Consider the following 16,695-nt stretch of genomic DNA (forward strand, 5'->3'; position numbering starts at 1 on the left):
ATCTTCAGCTTTTTAATACAAAATAAAAAAAAAAATAATAAATTACTCGTAAAACTATCTTTAATCGCATGCTTAACAAATATTCTAGTATCTTAAAAACATTCCGAAACTTTGAGGAGAAGAAGAAACACTCAAAGCGATACAAGACGATCAGAAATTATCATAAATTCATATCACATCAGCGATTATCATAAATTCCTCAGCTTATACCTCTAACGTCGTCCGAATTTCGTTGCAAAATTTCACAGTTAAAGCCACTAATCCTTTTAGGTTATTTTGCATCGCGGTAACCATTTGAAAAGAATATTTCTGCGTTCAGTCGTGACGTAGCTGTGTGAAAGGCAGCGTCGTCTTTCCAACATTAGTAACATGACTTGTTAAATATTGATAATATCTTAGAAGCGCAATTATTTCGTAAATGATTTTACAATTAATTACGTCTGTGTTACGCCTTAAAAAATATTTCCTGCTACTGATAACCGCTTGATTCCATCGTTGGAAAGATTTTGCATTAATGGTAACGGTGTACGGTGTAATTTAACTGACTAGAAAGATTAATTACATAAACTTGAATTTAGTTTAAAGCAATTAATGTTTCGTGCAATTATTGAGTCGTTCGTGTGTCGTTGTTTCGAGTGTGTTCATGTACATATGAACAAGAATCATATATGTATACATAGTGATTTATGAAAGTATTTGAACGTTTACGGAAACCTTTTATGTGAATATATCATGCGTGTTAATACGAAATATTTTTCGATTACATTAACGCTGTAATAACTATTATCATCAGATTGATACGATCGAAAATAAAACTGAAAATTTACAACTTCAAAAAATTCGTTCGCGAAATAAAAGAAAACGACTGTTAAAATGATCAAAATTACCGTGCGTATTAATTACATTAAAATTATATGAAAATTACATCAAAATTACCGATGGATTAACTACATTTACTATTACTTCACCAGACTACGAAATTTTAATACTTCGTTCCGTTCTTAAGCTTCAGATCAAAATATTTTACTTCTACGAAATATCAATCACTTGGAGTTATCTCGAATGACTACATAACTTGAATACTCTAATTCAGCAAATTTAATGTTCTTACGATTAGAACAAAGACCAAATAAAAAATACGCAATTAATTAGAATCAATAACTTAATGTGATTGAATTTTGTCGTAAGGAACATTCAGACGATCAATTTTATCATCAATATTCACAGCTCTCAACCATTATTAACAACAATATTTGTCGATCGTTTAGTCTTGAGGGTCTTTTATCTACGATAATGTTATGAACCATGAATATTGCAAAAATGTGAAAACTTATCAATATAAATAATAGGATCTGTGATATGTAAACTTCGCTGATATGCTAATTGCTACGGTTATTTCCAGAGAGAAGTGGTGCTCGAAATGAGCGATACGAACGGAGAACCGATTCCTCCCAAGCCACAGAATATAACGCCAGTCGTAGAAGAGCACCGGATCGATATAGAGTCAGAATTACCAGACGACAACAAGTCCAGTGAGTGATCTCGACATTATTATTATTAATCTTTCATTCCTCGTTCTTCGTATCTTCATTCATCTAATATATAATAATATATAGTAATAAATATATATAATAATCGAGATGATTAATGATATAAAAAAGAGAAAGGTTTTACGAAGACTTTAAGAAGATCCAACGATGATAAATCGATAAACTTGAAAGTGATTATTTTTTAAGCCACAAAGTGACATTTAAAATATGTGAATTTAGTGCCTTTGATTCCTCGTTGCATTAAATTAAACAGTTAATTTCTTACGCAGAGCAATTTAATCGTAGTTATAATTATCATATACTGGAGACCAGTATAAAATTACTTCTTATATTTACTGTACGAAACAACGTAGAATTTAAAGCAATCACGGAATGAGAATTCCCATTGTTTTATCTGTTTTATTTAATGGGGCCCTAGAGAAAAATGGTGTAAGTAACAAAATCTTTAATTTTGCATTAGACAAAACTGTGAATAAAGCTAAATTTCAATATGTCTACAAGGAAGAACAATCGGTATGCTTCCAACATTGAAACATTTACTTTTCTATAATTATTATTTCTTTTAGTATAAGAAAGAGAGATCTCAAAGAAATATTAATTCCAATTTTTATTCTATTATAATTTCGATTCATACCTTTAAAAGTTAAAAATAAATTCGCAACAGAATTGTCAAAATAATATAAATAAACTCAGAATAAATAGGAATCTTCATGCATCGCTTTTCTTTCTGCTTTCTTCGATGATTTTCGCTTTCATTTCTTTCTTAAGTTTAATTTGATAAAATCAAATTATCTGTATTACGTCAATCCAATACGTTTGCACAGCAGAGGACAGGAGTGATCTCATTTCTATAAAACACGGTGCTGAGTTTCAACAGTTTTCACTTCAAGGACGTATAAATTATTCTATAAATCACTGATCCACGCTAAATACATATCTACCTTTAAACTTTCTTGGCTGTCCATCTGTATGATTTTCGAACAAACTGAGACTCTCTTATTAAGCAACGCATCATTACGTAGTAACGTAAAGCCGTAATACGCGAAGCTATGCAATGCAAAGTTTGTTTCGTTTTTTATAATATACTGTACTAAATTGTGCTAGTGGTGTTAGACATCGGTAATGGGATAAATTTTGCAGAAAAGAGCTTCACAGAACTAAAAAAAACGAAACCTAAATAAAAATTTATTTCGTCCACTAAATATTATAACAAATACTCTGCTATGGATGTCTTACAAATTTTTTAATATTCTACGTATTCTATGCATCTTTTTAACTTTCTCATAAGTGCATAAAAATTCGCAATCTCTTATCGAATTCCCAAAATTATGCCAAGAGTCCTATACCATTCATTAAGATCCTAACATATTAAATGCAGTAGATAAGGAGGGAAATTTAAGTAAGGATAACGTAATTAAAAAATATAACATCGATCTCAGAAATTTGTTTACTTCATCTCTAAGCAGCCAAGCTTTGTTATTATTAACTACAAACTCTAGATCTTTGATCGAATTTTTATCATAAATCCTTTCTATTATATATCTTTTAACAATTTCCACGCTAAAAAAATTCCACTTTAAAAATTCGATCAAAAATCCAGTCTCATCGAAAGTTAAGAATTACCACTTCCACGAATTTCCTTATATTAGAATAACCTTCTATTAGATATTTTGCTGAAAATCTTTATGTTTTAAAATTTCTGTAGGCATTTTGAGTTTTCAGAATCGACGAGTATATATTTAGAATAATTTATCTCCGAATACTTTCGGGCTTCTTCGCAGGCGCGAATATCAACGCGCTATAAGAAGGTATAAAAGCGCTTGAAAACTTGTTGTAGTAGATTTGTTGTACAATTACGCTCACAGATCTGTCAGCGATCGAATCTAACCATTTGTATGCGGTCATTTCAGTGATTATCTAGACATTGCAGAAAATATATAAGATAAAAGTAATATATGTAAATTTAGTTCTATTGAAGTGCGTATACCTAGCGATAGTACACAAGTAACAGTGTTTTATAAATATATTTACAATTGAAAGGTGAGTGACAGAGAGCCATTTTTTTAATTTTAGAACAGTAGGAATTCTATCATAGGTATAAAATGATTAAGCAATGAATAAATATTGCAAATCTGTTTGTTCGAATTCCTTGTTCAAATGATTGAACGTTGAAAATAATCACCTTCTTCAATCACAATAATTTTTATGCTATTTAAAAGATTGTCTGCCTTACCTGTATTCATACTAAATGTGTATTATACGTTTTTAAAGACTAGTTAACTTGCATGAGTTGGAAATACGTTGACGTTTTATTTATTTTCTTCCTGTACGTAGTGTATTACGCAAGAACTTTTAACAAATTAAACACTTGTAGCGTTGCTTTATTATCTTAATATATGAACATGCTACTAAGCCAGACATATCTGCTTATTTATGTATACAGTACCGAACATAAGTATTGACACACCCACAGATGGAATAATTTTTTTTAAATTCTACCAGACGACATTGAGAAGCTAAGCGTAAAAACATTAATTTATTAAATGATATGTAACGAAAAATGAGTAGAAAAAATTACAATTGGTTGAAACCATGATGGAAATAATAAAGATCCTCTTCTATAATTTTTTTATCTGAACTTGTAACGAACATTTGTAAAATACTATATTTATATAATTGCTATAAATTACAAATGGTTTTCATCAATGGAAAATCTCAGTTTCCCACGATTTTCTGCCTATAACTATAATAAGTCTAAAGATTTGTACATCTTTTGATGCCTGTAGCTTGTTACTGCATCAACCGAATTCAATAATATTTTCATTATAGGTTCAGATAAAAAAATTGTAAAAAGCAACCTTTAGGTATTATTTTTACAATTAATTGTAATTAATTAATTGTAATTTAATTACAATTGTCTTAAAATTTAAGAATAAAACTTTTTCTTCTCTCTATTTTTTCTCAACTCTTTAATAAACTAATTTTTCTAATTTCTCAAAAAGATTCAAATCGTTCAGTCCAATCTTTAAAAAGTTTTAAAAGTTGTACCAACACTTATGCTTGGTATTATATATGCAAAAGTCGTATTAAATGATAATTGTATTAAAATTTCATATTCCTGCGTAATTATCGGACTTTTTGTGTCTTCAAGGAAAAAAGCGGTACAGGTCGTTAGAAATCGAAGAATAGGATAGCGATAAAATATGAGCTGTGTAAAAATTACGGTGGAACCATCAGTAAAGTTTTACAATAATGTTAATGGTATGAATTTTATGAAAAAATATGATGCACTGTAGTATGTTTAGCCGCACATCTTTCATTTTGTTATGTTTTATGTTTCTTTACTGATCTATTACACAATTTGAATTTCGAGCGCGAGCGATCGCAAGAAAACGCACTTATAATTCTGTTCAGCTATATATTTCGATAATTCTGTCGTAACTGCTTAAATTTATTGTACAATAGCATAAAATAATATATTTGCTATATTCATCACTCACGTATATTGAAAACAAATTGGCGATGACTAAAATTAAGATCTGCCTTCGATTAACATAAATCTGAAAGCAAAGTTAGGAAATTCTTATTTACTCATTCATTCAAAGAGTGAGAATTACATTTTTAGTCAGCTTAATAATAAAGTCAAATTCTTAAGTTTTCAATAAAACAAATATCAATTTGAACACACACTTTATAAAACTGATACATATAGAAATTGGTATAATACATTTATGAGATATTACCTGTTTGATTTATCATTGTAAACATTTGACAATTTCGTACAACGTAAACTAATAATGCTGATTATCATTAGTAGTATTATACATATCTATAACAAGATTAAAATACCTAACTATTCCTTCATTAATTACTTGAAACATCTCGCATATAACATATCTGAACATAAAATCATAAAAATAAAAAGCGCGCTGCGAAAACACTAATATTTACCATCATGAACTAATAATAGACTAATCTTATGTGGGAATTTATAATTTCTTTTTAAACGACTATAGTACTGACATCTATAAAGAAATATCAAACCGTTGTCTTTATCGATTCAGTACCGCATACAGAATAAGTTACTATGATAAATTATTCTTCTATGGAATTACTCTTTTTGAGGTTGGGTTAATAAACATACTGCAAAATTAACCTTTACTCAGAATTTCAAGATTAAAATTGTTTACATCATATTATATTTATCACAATATCCAAGCTTATGAAAGTAATCATAAATCTCAATTAAACCGTTCTTTTAAGACATGATGCTGATATTTCATTGACTCTTAGATTGACTTTATTTATAACGTAAAAAATAGAAAATTATTTTTTACATGAAATACAAGACAAAGCATCTAACTTCATAATCTTAAATTACTCGAAAATTACTTACTGTGGACACGGAAAATTATTCTTCGAAATATAATTTCATTTAAAAGACAACCTCGCTTTGACACCATTCAACTTTTGAAAGATTTCCTCATACAGTAAGTAATGTTTTAGTTACTTTTTATCTGACTGCAAAGTATAGATTAATTTTTATTTGTATTCTATTGTAAATTAAATCACTACAAAAGATAATAATTAGTTTTTAAAAGAACTGTTCAATAGTAATCATTATTACCTTGACAAGTTTAGTCTTCATGACTTAATAAACAGATGTCTTTCCTTAATAAACAGAACATTTCTCCAAGCAAAATTTATCTTTTCTGAATCGGTAAAACAGTAACAATAATGTGATAAAAGTGCGACAAATATGATTGCATTCCTAGAATGCATTCTGACAACTATGTACCTTTCTCGGAAAATCTCAAATCTACTTCCGTTAACTTCTTTTGCGTTTATCATTCCACGCAATAACAAAGACGATCATATTACACATTCATTAATGCTTTATAATTTATACTAAATAAACATTAAAAGACTTTACTCTTAATTATTACTCTTTAAAATGTAAAAATAAAAATAATTTTAATAATATCGTATTTAAACAAACTTTTATCAAAAAGAACATAAATTGATAATATGTCCATTATATTATACTAATAGATAGGAGTATAATTTTACTTAATAAAATCTCATATTATAAAATGTTCTAAAACGTAATGTAGTATGTAAATGGATATATATATATGGGAATGTAATAAAAGAGGTAGATATTTTTATTTCTGATGACTACCAATTTCGGTGATTGGATCAAATTTCTGCATTCACTGCTATAAACTGTAGAGGGCATATCAAAGCAATCCCAGAACCTCTGTTTCACACGATCGGTATTTCAGAATATATAACATAAAGTGAGATAAGCACCCATACGGTACTAAACCTATCCTGTATTTTGTCTGTGATTATTCTTCCCTCATTGCTTCGCACCAAAACAAACGTGCTTGTTCAAAATTAAGATTATTTTTATTTTTCAGAGGACAAGTATATATGTACGTATATCTACATATATGATAAAAATAATTTTAAATTCTTTCAATTTTTATTGTTTTTTAGACATACTACTGTATTTTAATTTTATTGCTTATAATTGGATAGTAAAAATATCTTCAGTTCTACTTATATTAGTAATTTTTTATTGTATTAATTTTTAATGAATAATAAGTATTTGTACGGAGATTCGGCACAATCAAATAACATTAATTATATTAGAAATATTTGTTCTGTACTTTATTATTGAAGATTTTTATCTATGCAATATGACGTTTTATTATAAATTCACGTGTCTAAAATGTGTACAGGAACATAGATATCATTACTCCCAAGAATTGATTCATGGTTTCATTTGCATAATTTCACGTTTTATGATTCAATAAACTACGAATATTGAAGCATAAACATACTTTCATCCTCATCTTCTATGTAGTAATATACAATAAATATTTTTGATAATATTGAAATTTGTTATAATGGTTTGTCATAGGTATTAAATAGCATAAGAACTAAAAATATTATACACAAGTTAAGAATATTAAGTAAATCTATTAACGTACATGACGAATATTTTTTATTTCCGTACAAGTGTGTAATGCGCTATACGTATCTAAGTTTTATTTGTCGACGCTGATATCTTAATATGTATTTATTCAAAGATTGAATTGCTTCTATCCTGTATTATTATAATACAGACATATCTGATTTATAGTCGAACTATAATCTCGAACCACTTATTATTCGAACGTTCTGTTTCACGCATTTTAAACTTTTTTAATCATATATATGTACATATATAATTGGTTTTTTTTCAGTTGCTTCACGTGATCCTATTTTTAAGCTGGTTTTGTGTACATCAAATTTTGAATGTTATAAATAATAATAACAATATGGAATTATGTTGCAGTATATATGAGAAATATTCAAATAATAATTCTTTTAATATATTACTGTACTATAATGTACTTACAGAAATAAAGTAATTTAAATGTATCCTTCATTATTTACATTTATGAAAATATAAAAGTTTACTTCATATTTATTCATCATAGTTTCTGTTATATTATAAATAATACTATGTCATATGTATTATAATATTTATTATTATATTATAATAAGAGATGTTCGTAGTAACTATTATATGGTCATTTATTTCTCCTTTTATAGTCAGTTATTTATTTTCTAGCACAAACTGAGGGGAAAATGACAGATTATGCAAATGTAAGTACACTGATTTGTTATTCTATTTTACAGAATAAAAAATTTATGTATCAAATTTTCCAGAAAAATATAAAAACAAACAATTTCTTATTATGTACTTAAATCTACAATTTTTCTCTAGCTTGTTGAGCGCACACGAAATGTATTTCTTAGTGGTAAAACAAGACCACTAGAATGGAGATTGAAACAACTAAAGCAAGCACAACTTATGATAAAAGAATGCGAACAAGAAATTGTATCTGCTCTTGCTAGTGATCTGCACAAAGTTTGTATAATAACTATCCATTATATTTCATATTATAGGTTCATAAATAATGGATTTCTTTCTTTGTAGTCTAAATTTGAATCTCTTACAACAGAATTAGTATTCACAGAAGGAGAAATCAAAGATTTGCTTATATATCTCAAGGAATGGTCAGCTGATGAAAAAGTATCTTTGATATTTTGTAACTTTTTATGTGTATTTAACTATCTTATTTAAATAGATAAATATATAATTCAATTATTTGTATCTTTTAGCCTCCAAAGTCAATAATCAACATATTGGACAAGGTTGAAATTAAAAAAGATCCATTTGGTGTGGTTCTTGTCATAGGACCATGGAATTATCCTTTCCAGCTATGTGTAGTTCCTCTAATGGGTGCAATAGCTGCTGGTAACTGTGTTATTCTTAAACCATCAGAAATATCTTCTGCCACATCAAAAGTTCTTGCAGAAATTATTCCAAAATATTTAGATCAAGTATGTACTCCAAATTCTAATAGGAAAATGATTCTGAAATAATCAAAAAAAGATATAAGCATTTCTCACTATGTCGTAAAATAATATTGCACGTTCTAGGAATGCATTCATGTAATACTAGGAGGTGTTCCTGAAACAACAGAACTACTTAAACAGAGATTCGATTACATCTTTTATACAGGTTCAACTACAGTTGGAAAAATTATTCGCGATGCGGCGAATAAATTCTTAACGCCAGTGACATTAGAACTAGGTGGTAAAAGGTAAAAAATATATATATTCATTAATATACTCTCAGTATACTATATTATAGTACAGTATATAATTAATTAATGTATATTTATTACTTTTATTTTCTACACTTCATAATATAAAAACGATAAATAAATGCATTAATTTACAGCCCTGTATATATAGATAATACGGCGAATTTAGAAGTAAGCGTGAAAAGAATACTTTGGGGCAAATGCGTTAATGCTGGGCAAACATGTATTGCACCTGATTACGTACTTTGTACTGAGGAAATTCAAAATAAATTCATAAAAAGGGCAAAGGAGGTTCTCAAAGAATGGTATGGTGATAATCCCAAAGAAAGTCCAGATTTAACACGTATAATTAACGAACAACATTATAAGTAAGATTTTTATTATTATTATTATTATTATTACTATTATTATTATTATTATTATTATTATTATATATATATATACGTATCCTATAATTTTACATTATATTGCATTCTATGAAATCTTATATTTTTACAGACGCCTTGTAAAATACTTAAATAATGGCAAAGTAGCACTAGGAGGTGATTGTGATTCTAACGAAAAATATATCTCGCCAACTATACTCGTTGATGTCAAGCCTACGGATCCCGTTATGCAAGATGAAATATTCGGTCCAATATTACCATTTGTAAACATAAATAACGCTTATGAAGCAATTAACTTCATAAATAGTCGGTGAGTTCTTTATATATAAATTTTTTCAATAATAAACATGTACAAAAATGTTCTACTAATAAAAATGTACAGAAATATTTTTTAATGATTATAATCTTCCAAAATTATATGCACACTGAAGATTTATCCAATTTCATAAATTTCGTTAAAATATTTTATATAGCAAATAACAAGAAATAATATATGGCAATTAATTCTTTACGTTTAGAGAAACCCCGCTCGTACTATATATTTTTTCCAAGGACAGGAGTGTTCAAAATTTATTAATAAATCAAACTCGTAGTGGAAATGTAGGAGTAAATGACACGATGATGCAATATTGTGGTGAGTTAGGATATTAAGCGAAGAATGGTAGACTTTTTGGTAGACTTTAAATGGTGGACTGTTAATATATGGAATGAAGCAGTAAAATTTGCTTTAGTTCTTATAAGCTGTATAAATCTTTATTTTATCTAATATGTATTTATATTGAGGTGTTGGTATTCTGTTGCGATTGTTGTATAATGTGCACATTGGTAGTAGTCAAATATTAGGAATGGTATAGCTATATTTTTACACATATTGGGGCCTTTTTAGATATTAATAGAATAACTATATATTTTTTGATACATGCATATTGTATATATTGCCCATCATACATGTTCCATCATACTGGTTTTCAAAATGGTAAACTCTCAAGATCCATAATCACACATCAATATTTCATATTACCTAGTAAACCAAGGTGAAAGTTTCTTTGTCTTAGTTTTATAAATATTAATTGCATTAAAAACGAGTATCTACTCATATATTTCTCCTATGCTACAATTTGTCAGATTCTAATTAAATTACACTTAGATTCTCTGTATATTTGAAATTTTTTGCAAATAACATCTTTGAAATTGCATTCCATGATAGTACACATATAAATATTGGTAATAGTAATTATAAACTCCTTATTATACTTTAATCTTTATAATTCTTTGTAATTCGCTACAACCACTTGTAGTGAACTTGCACTTGCAAATGTAATACAAGGATTCAAATAGTTTGAATTCCCTACAGGTCTTCAATTGCTAATTCATAAATTGTGACATATTCTATACAGGGAGAAGCCATTATCATTATACATATTTAGTACTGAAGAGAAGACTATATCGATATTTCTTGAAAATACAAGCAGTGGTAGTGTTTGTGTTAATGATGTAATAATGCATGTCGCAGGTATCTTGATACAAATATACATCTAGATATTTTTGTATAATGTTTAAACTTATGCATGTTTGCATGTATTGTTGTATGTTTGTGTATATTCGATAATTCCAAAAAAATCGGGACTCAGGTATTGCAATTATGCATTGGTAGAAATGACTCCAATTGAAAGCTTAAATATGTCCGATATAAAAAAGGACAATACGAGTGAAAGAGAAAGAGGGACTGAGGGTCAAAACGTTCGGCAATATATAAAACATAAAAGGTCCGTGACAAGCTAATACCTTTTTTAACCAAAAAAAATCAAACTTTCTTATTTTTGATTTGTGATAAATGTAACCAACATGTTTGTTACATATTACCGATTGAAGTGACATCAAGTACGGTATAATTCGGAGCATATTTGCTTATTTGATAAATGATACATATCAATAAGTAAATATAATTCAAATTATATCGTTTTGGCTTTATTTTAAACAGAAAGATCTGGAAAATATGATAATAAATGTTTAATTTAAAAAAGATTAAAAATAAAAAAGTTTTATTTCTGGATTGGTATCTAAATATGTTGTCTCAGTGATATTTGACATTCATTCATTACACTACTCGACCGCCACGGGCCGTCGACTTCTCAGTGCGTCAGAAAACCTCGCTCCCGTAGTAGGAATGACGACTGTGCAATTATATAAAAGATCTTTTTATGCAATTATCGAATATTTCCTGTATATATATACAAATATACATACACACACAATAATTTTATATTGTACATATTTTTGTACTTTGTGTATATAATATCATAATATATCATGATATATTTTATATTTAATATTTAATGTATGAACATTAAATATCTGTCTTTCAGTTGACACTTTACCGTTTGGTGGTGTTGGTAATTCTGGTATGGGAGCCTACCATGGAAGATATACATATGATACTTTCGTGCATAAAAAAGGCTGCCTTATTAAAGATTTTAATAAGTTAGGAGAAACATTAGCATCGTAAGAAGCCTTCTATAAAATTATATTGTACATAATCTAGCATAGGAATAAATTTATAGAAAAATAACTATCGTTTGTAATTTGCTGCAGATGCCGTTATCCGCCATATTCCGACAAGAAGTTGTCTTACATAGAATTTTTATTGGCAAAACGGCCTGATATACCAGGAATTAAATACATTCCACATCTTTTAGCATTCGGTTTGGGAATTCTTGTCACATATGGTATTTCAACTGTTTTAAAGGTATATAAACCGAAGCGTATTTAGTGCACATATTAATCTATATTCGTAACAATTTGAACTATTATACATCATTGCACAAAATATTCGCCGCACAATGTATGCAAACTTTATAGTCATAGAATTAATTTGTGAAAACTTAAATGTTGTAAATGACTGAATGTTCCATTTTCATTCTAATTCAAATGATTTACTATTGAAAACTTATGACCTTAAAGAATACTTCATGCTTGAAATGGTTTATAATAGTTAAATTTCAAAATCACATTTCATTAAATTTTTATACATGTTTTTTTAATATGCTTCCATATAAAAATGTTTATTATGATCTATAGTTAAAACGCCGCGAAACAACACGCACATTTAACGAATATTATCATTTATTATGTTAACACAACTACTAACGGCTCAATAAAGGCAATAAGTGTTGCTATATAAATCACCATTATTTTGTTCTTCCCTAATACTTAACTAACATACGAAAATACTTTTTCAGGTTCAAGAAGAAAATTGTTAATGGACTCCTCACAATACTGTTACAAAAGCTCGTTATTAATTACAAATTTCAGAACGTTATTTATGTATAATTTTTACCTATTTGTATTCTAGATTCGTACGTGTTTGCAACGAGTAAGAGAACTTTCAAATATTAAAATAAAAATCAAATACATTTCTGCAAAAATTTAGCTTTAGAGCTTATATACTTACACACGTATAAAATTTTAATAATCGCTATTTTAATATTATTAATACCGTACAAGTTACTAGAAGATAAATTAGCACAAAAATTGTTCCTAAAAAAATCGTGTTTTTATGACAATTCTTTTTTAGATATTTTATAGCTAACTTCAGCTTCCACAATATTGTATTTTTTAAAGATTACAGTAAGATTTATCAGTATATAAATTTGCCATAATGTATATAGAATGTATAATGTGCAAAATTGTTGCCATAATGTTAAATAAATATATAAAAAACCCTGCCATTTCACTATTTTTATTAGAATTATATATAGTCCGATGAATAATAAATGTACTGTTTATAACATAACAGTACATATGAATATATATTGCAAATGAAGTACATATAAAATAGTTAGCATGTAATAAGTACTTAATACGTATTGAGATAATATAAAAAATTTAATCTTTTTTTAAAGAAAAAGTACTTTTTACTAATTTCTTTGAATTACTTTATGTGACAGTTAATATAAAAAAATAAATATGTATACTATATAAAACAAACGCGGATAATACAGAAAATAAAACGTTTGTGCATGAAAAAAGGTATTCATATATTTATTGATAATAAAGTCTTTAGTGTACATTATATATTATCAAAGATTTGTTCATACGTGTAATTAACACATTTTTGAAAATACTAGCTTTGTTTTTACTTATAGTGTAATGCATTATATACATATTCCGTAACATCTATCGAAGATTCAAATTCAGTATCAGCATCTCAAATATTTATTAATAATATGTCCAATACGGTATCGAAGTACTTTTTCAAATCTTACTGACCATGGCAGTTCATCTGCATAAATATATTTATCAACCAAAAGGTTAACATAAATCACAGTTCAAATTCTTACCACTGAATTATTGCTTCCAAGTAACTGACATTTCTCCCCCTTGAGTATTATCACGCTGTGGACTCTGTAACAGTATTAAAAAAAATATTAACACTTTTTAACTTTTATCCTATCATAAAATTTAATCACAATGAATACAATTACTTTAACTTGAATCTGTTGCTTCAACATTGCGGCCCTTAAGATTAACATGCGCGTACGTCTCTGATATTCTTTTCCAACGCTCATAGATTTCTCGAAAGTTGTACTACGTTGATCGACATCCTTTGCATATAGAATCTAAGTATACATAACAAATCAAATGAAAAAATTATTTTTCATAAAAATATTAACTAGTGATAGCAATAATTACCTTATTATGAGAATCTATACGAGCTTGTATCTGACCATCGAGAATTAATTGCATAAGCTCATCTTCCAATTCTGAAACTGTTCTGTTAAAAGCAGTTGCCATACGTCTCATATCTGCACTTAAATATGGACTAAAATATTGTATCAATGCCCTATTCCGAATTTGTGTATATAAAACATTCACGTGTGGTGCTATGTACATATCCAGAAGTATATTATCCTTAATTTCATCTAGCAATTTTAAGCAGGATGCATATTTTGACTCGTAAAATTTGAAAATGATATCTCTTAACTGTGGTTCCAATTCTAGAAACAACTTAAAGGAGCTGCTAAAAATGACTTGTTTTTGTAATTCATGCCTGTCAAACGTTGCCAAAGCACAGAGTCCTCCATACAAAGCAACATTTCCAGGAGACAACAATTCAAGGCAATCACAATGATCCAATGAAGCTTGTAAAAAGTGTCTTGCAGCCATTTTGTATTTTCTGGTTGCTAGTTCTGCTAGACCAGCTGCAACTTTTAATTTTGTAACTATAGACTGATTGTTATCTTTGCCATGAACATCGGAAAAATCTGGTGTACTTTCCGCCTTTGTTACATAGCTCAGTACATGAGCCCAATTTTGCAAATAAACGGAAACTTTAATAACATTTAGACACATATTAACAATGTGTTTCCCACTAGTGCAATAATCCCTTGCTCTAGAATAACATTTTAAGGCATGGACGAGGTCTCCACAATCTAGATAATGATCCCCTAAATCATCGTGACCTCTTCTGATACTTTCTTTAATTGAATTACTTCTATAATTTTTAAGGTCTGTATCAAATTTCTCTAATTTTAAAGCAGCCTTTTTTGAACGTGTTTCAACCCAAGCCTGGTCTAAAGTTAACATATCTTGAGATGTTGACTGTGCTGCAACATCTGGCAGTCCAGGTGTGCCTACAGCTTGCACTAATTTTTTGTGTAATATGATATACAAAGAAACATTATATGTTGTCATCACATACGATATAGCCATCTTAAGTGCTTCTATTCTTAACATTGGACAATGGTCAGCTATGTATATAAGCCTGTATAGTTTAGCAAGTCCATTGTAGCTATTGGCATAAACTTCCAAGTCCTGAAAAGAAGTAAAACCAAAAATTCTCATATTTACTTTGTAATATCAAAACTATATGTACAAATTTCTAAAGAACATTGACAACTATCAAAGACAAGAGATTCAAAAGAGAATTATATTTACCAATGTTGGATTTTCCACAATATATGGTTCTTCTTCTGCATTATCATTATCTTCTGCAGGAGCATCAACTTGCATAGGCTCCACAACATTTTGCTACATATAAAAAAACATCAACATATATTTTGTACAAAAATAAATTCCTAGTTCGCAGTACCCCAAACAATAGAAATATAAAATACAAAGATAATAAAATTAAAAATAGATTTTACCGAACTGACATAATAATTATAATATAGAAAAAAACATAACACGAAAACGAACAACATTTGAATTTGTCACGATTTTGCTACCCCTGAAATATTCTATTTACATGAACATTTACACTGTACATTGTTCTGAAATAATTACCTGAACATCGTGAACTTGTAACGGCATGACAAACGTTTTCTTTTATGTAAAATAGCCGAGAAACTCTGAAGCAAAACAAAACTTTATAACAGTAATGTAATGTGCAATAGAGAACCAAGTTATACACACATGTATCATGTATAGTTGGAGCAGTGCAGGCAACTTGGAGCGATTAAACATTTTCCACTGTCATAATTTTATTTCGACAGATTTTGATTTGCATAAAATTCTGAAATTCGCTAAGGTATGTTACTTTAAATAAATCAATAACAGCTAATTATTCTCTTATTTAAAATTGATATATTTTAATAAATTTTAATTAACTTAAATACTTTGCTCTGATTTTGAAACAGTGAAATAGTTATTTAAAATAGTTACTATTATTTTACATCGCATTAATAATTCTTTACAACTGCCATAACTCATTTTTTGACATGACTGTGCAACGAACGAGCAACAAAAAATTATGTTCATTAGAACAAATTTTTTTGGAGCATAGATGAAATGTTTTCGTATAACGAAATACCTATTCGCGGTCTAAACTTTTAAATACTTATTACGAATTGATTAATAGTAACACGAAACTCTATCTTTTACTGGATCAGATCGAATACTGTATAGATAGAAAATATAAAATAACGAAAGAAGATTCTTGATAACTCGTCGGGAGCACATACATAATTAGTTTTATGACAGTATTTCCAGCGATAATAATAACGTTTTAATGTTTCATTAAAATATATAATATAATATTTTTGTATACTAAATACATTAACTGATGCTATACATTATAAAATTTATGTATAT

The 16,695-nt window shown here is 28.1% G+C and overlaps 3 protein-coding genes across 15 annotated transcripts in view; 1 reads left to right on the forward strand and 2 right to left on the reverse strand.

Moving 5' to 3' along the window:
* LOC100646787 (neuronal acetylcholine receptor subunit alpha-3) overlaps positions 1–6,445 on the reverse strand; it is a 20,210-nt gene extending 13,765 nt beyond the window's left edge. The window contains exons 1-3 of one of the 2 annotated variants that reach the window (XM_048408721.1): positions 6,178–6,445; positions 5,947–6,071; positions 5,051–5,110 (exon numbers count right to left, since the gene is read on the reverse strand). The gene's annotated coding sequence lies outside the window, so the exon portion shown is untranslated. Of the gene's footprint in view, positions 1–5,050; positions 5,111–5,946; positions 6,122–6,177 lie in introns of both variants that reach the window. The other variant, XM_048408722.1, reaches the window with a different exon arrangement.
* LOC100646182 (aldehyde dehydrogenase, dimeric NADP-preferring) overlaps positions 1–13,331 on the forward strand; it is a 15,165-nt gene extending 1,834 nt beyond the window's left edge. Inside the window, exons 2-13 of one of the 8 annotated variants that reach the window (XM_012312178.3) lie at positions 1,403–1,532; positions 8,176–8,210; positions 8,332–8,475; positions 8,545–8,640; positions 8,730–8,951; positions 9,051–9,214; positions 9,355–9,585; positions 9,716–9,913; positions 11,001–11,116; positions 11,970–12,105; positions 12,196–12,349; positions 12,843–13,331. In XM_012312178.3, coding sequence (XP_012167568.2) covers positions 1,403–1,532; positions 8,176–8,210; positions 8,332–8,475; positions 8,545–8,640; positions 8,730–8,951; positions 9,051–9,214; positions 9,355–9,585; positions 9,716–9,913; positions 11,001–11,116; positions 11,970–12,105; positions 12,196–12,349; positions 12,843–12,863 — 1,647 coding nt within the window. In that variant the 3' untranslated portion in view covers positions 12,864–13,331. Of the gene's footprint in view, positions 1–499; positions 518–1,402; positions 1,533–3,380; positions 3,591–4,645; positions 4,812–6,835; positions 6,989–7,804; positions 7,969–8,175; positions 8,211–8,331; positions 8,476–8,544; positions 8,641–8,729; positions 8,952–9,050; positions 9,215–9,354; positions 9,586–9,715; positions 9,914–10,121; positions 10,238–11,000; positions 11,117–11,969; positions 12,106–12,195; positions 12,786–12,842 lie in introns of those variants that run through there. The other 7 variants (XM_048408712.1, XM_048408715.1, XM_048408711.1 and 4 more) reach the window with 7 other exon arrangements.
* Positions 8,653–16,695, reverse strand: part of LOC100646300 (COP9 signalosome complex subunit 1) — an 8,495-nt gene continuing 452 nt past the window's right edge. For 2 of the 5 annotated variants that reach the window (XM_012312173.3, XM_012312172.3), the window contains exons 2-7: positions 15,889–15,953; positions 15,541–15,633; positions 14,296–15,417; positions 14,088–14,222; positions 13,944–14,007; positions 13,620–13,885 (exon numbers count right to left, since the gene is read on the reverse strand). In XM_012312173.3, the coding sequence (XP_012167563.1) occupies positions 13,951–14,007; positions 14,088–14,222; positions 14,296–15,417; positions 15,541–15,633; positions 15,889–15,915 (1,434 nt within the window). In that variant the 5' untranslated portion in view covers positions 15,916–15,953 and the 3' untranslated portion in view covers positions 13,620–13,885; positions 13,944–13,950. Of the gene's footprint in view, positions 8,985–13,619; positions 14,008–14,087; positions 14,223–14,295; positions 15,418–15,540; positions 15,634–15,888; positions 15,954–16,017; positions 16,148–16,695 lie in introns of those variants that run through there. The other 3 variants (XM_048408720.1, XM_012312174.3, XM_048408719.1) reach the window with 3 other exon arrangements.

This window comes from Bombus terrestris, chromosome 9 (assembly GCF_910591885.1).
Source record: "Bombus terrestris chromosome 9, iyBomTerr1.2, whole genome shotgun sequence".
Lineage (NCBI taxonomy): Eukaryota > Metazoa > Arthropoda > Insecta > Hymenoptera > Apidae > Bombus > Bombus terrestris.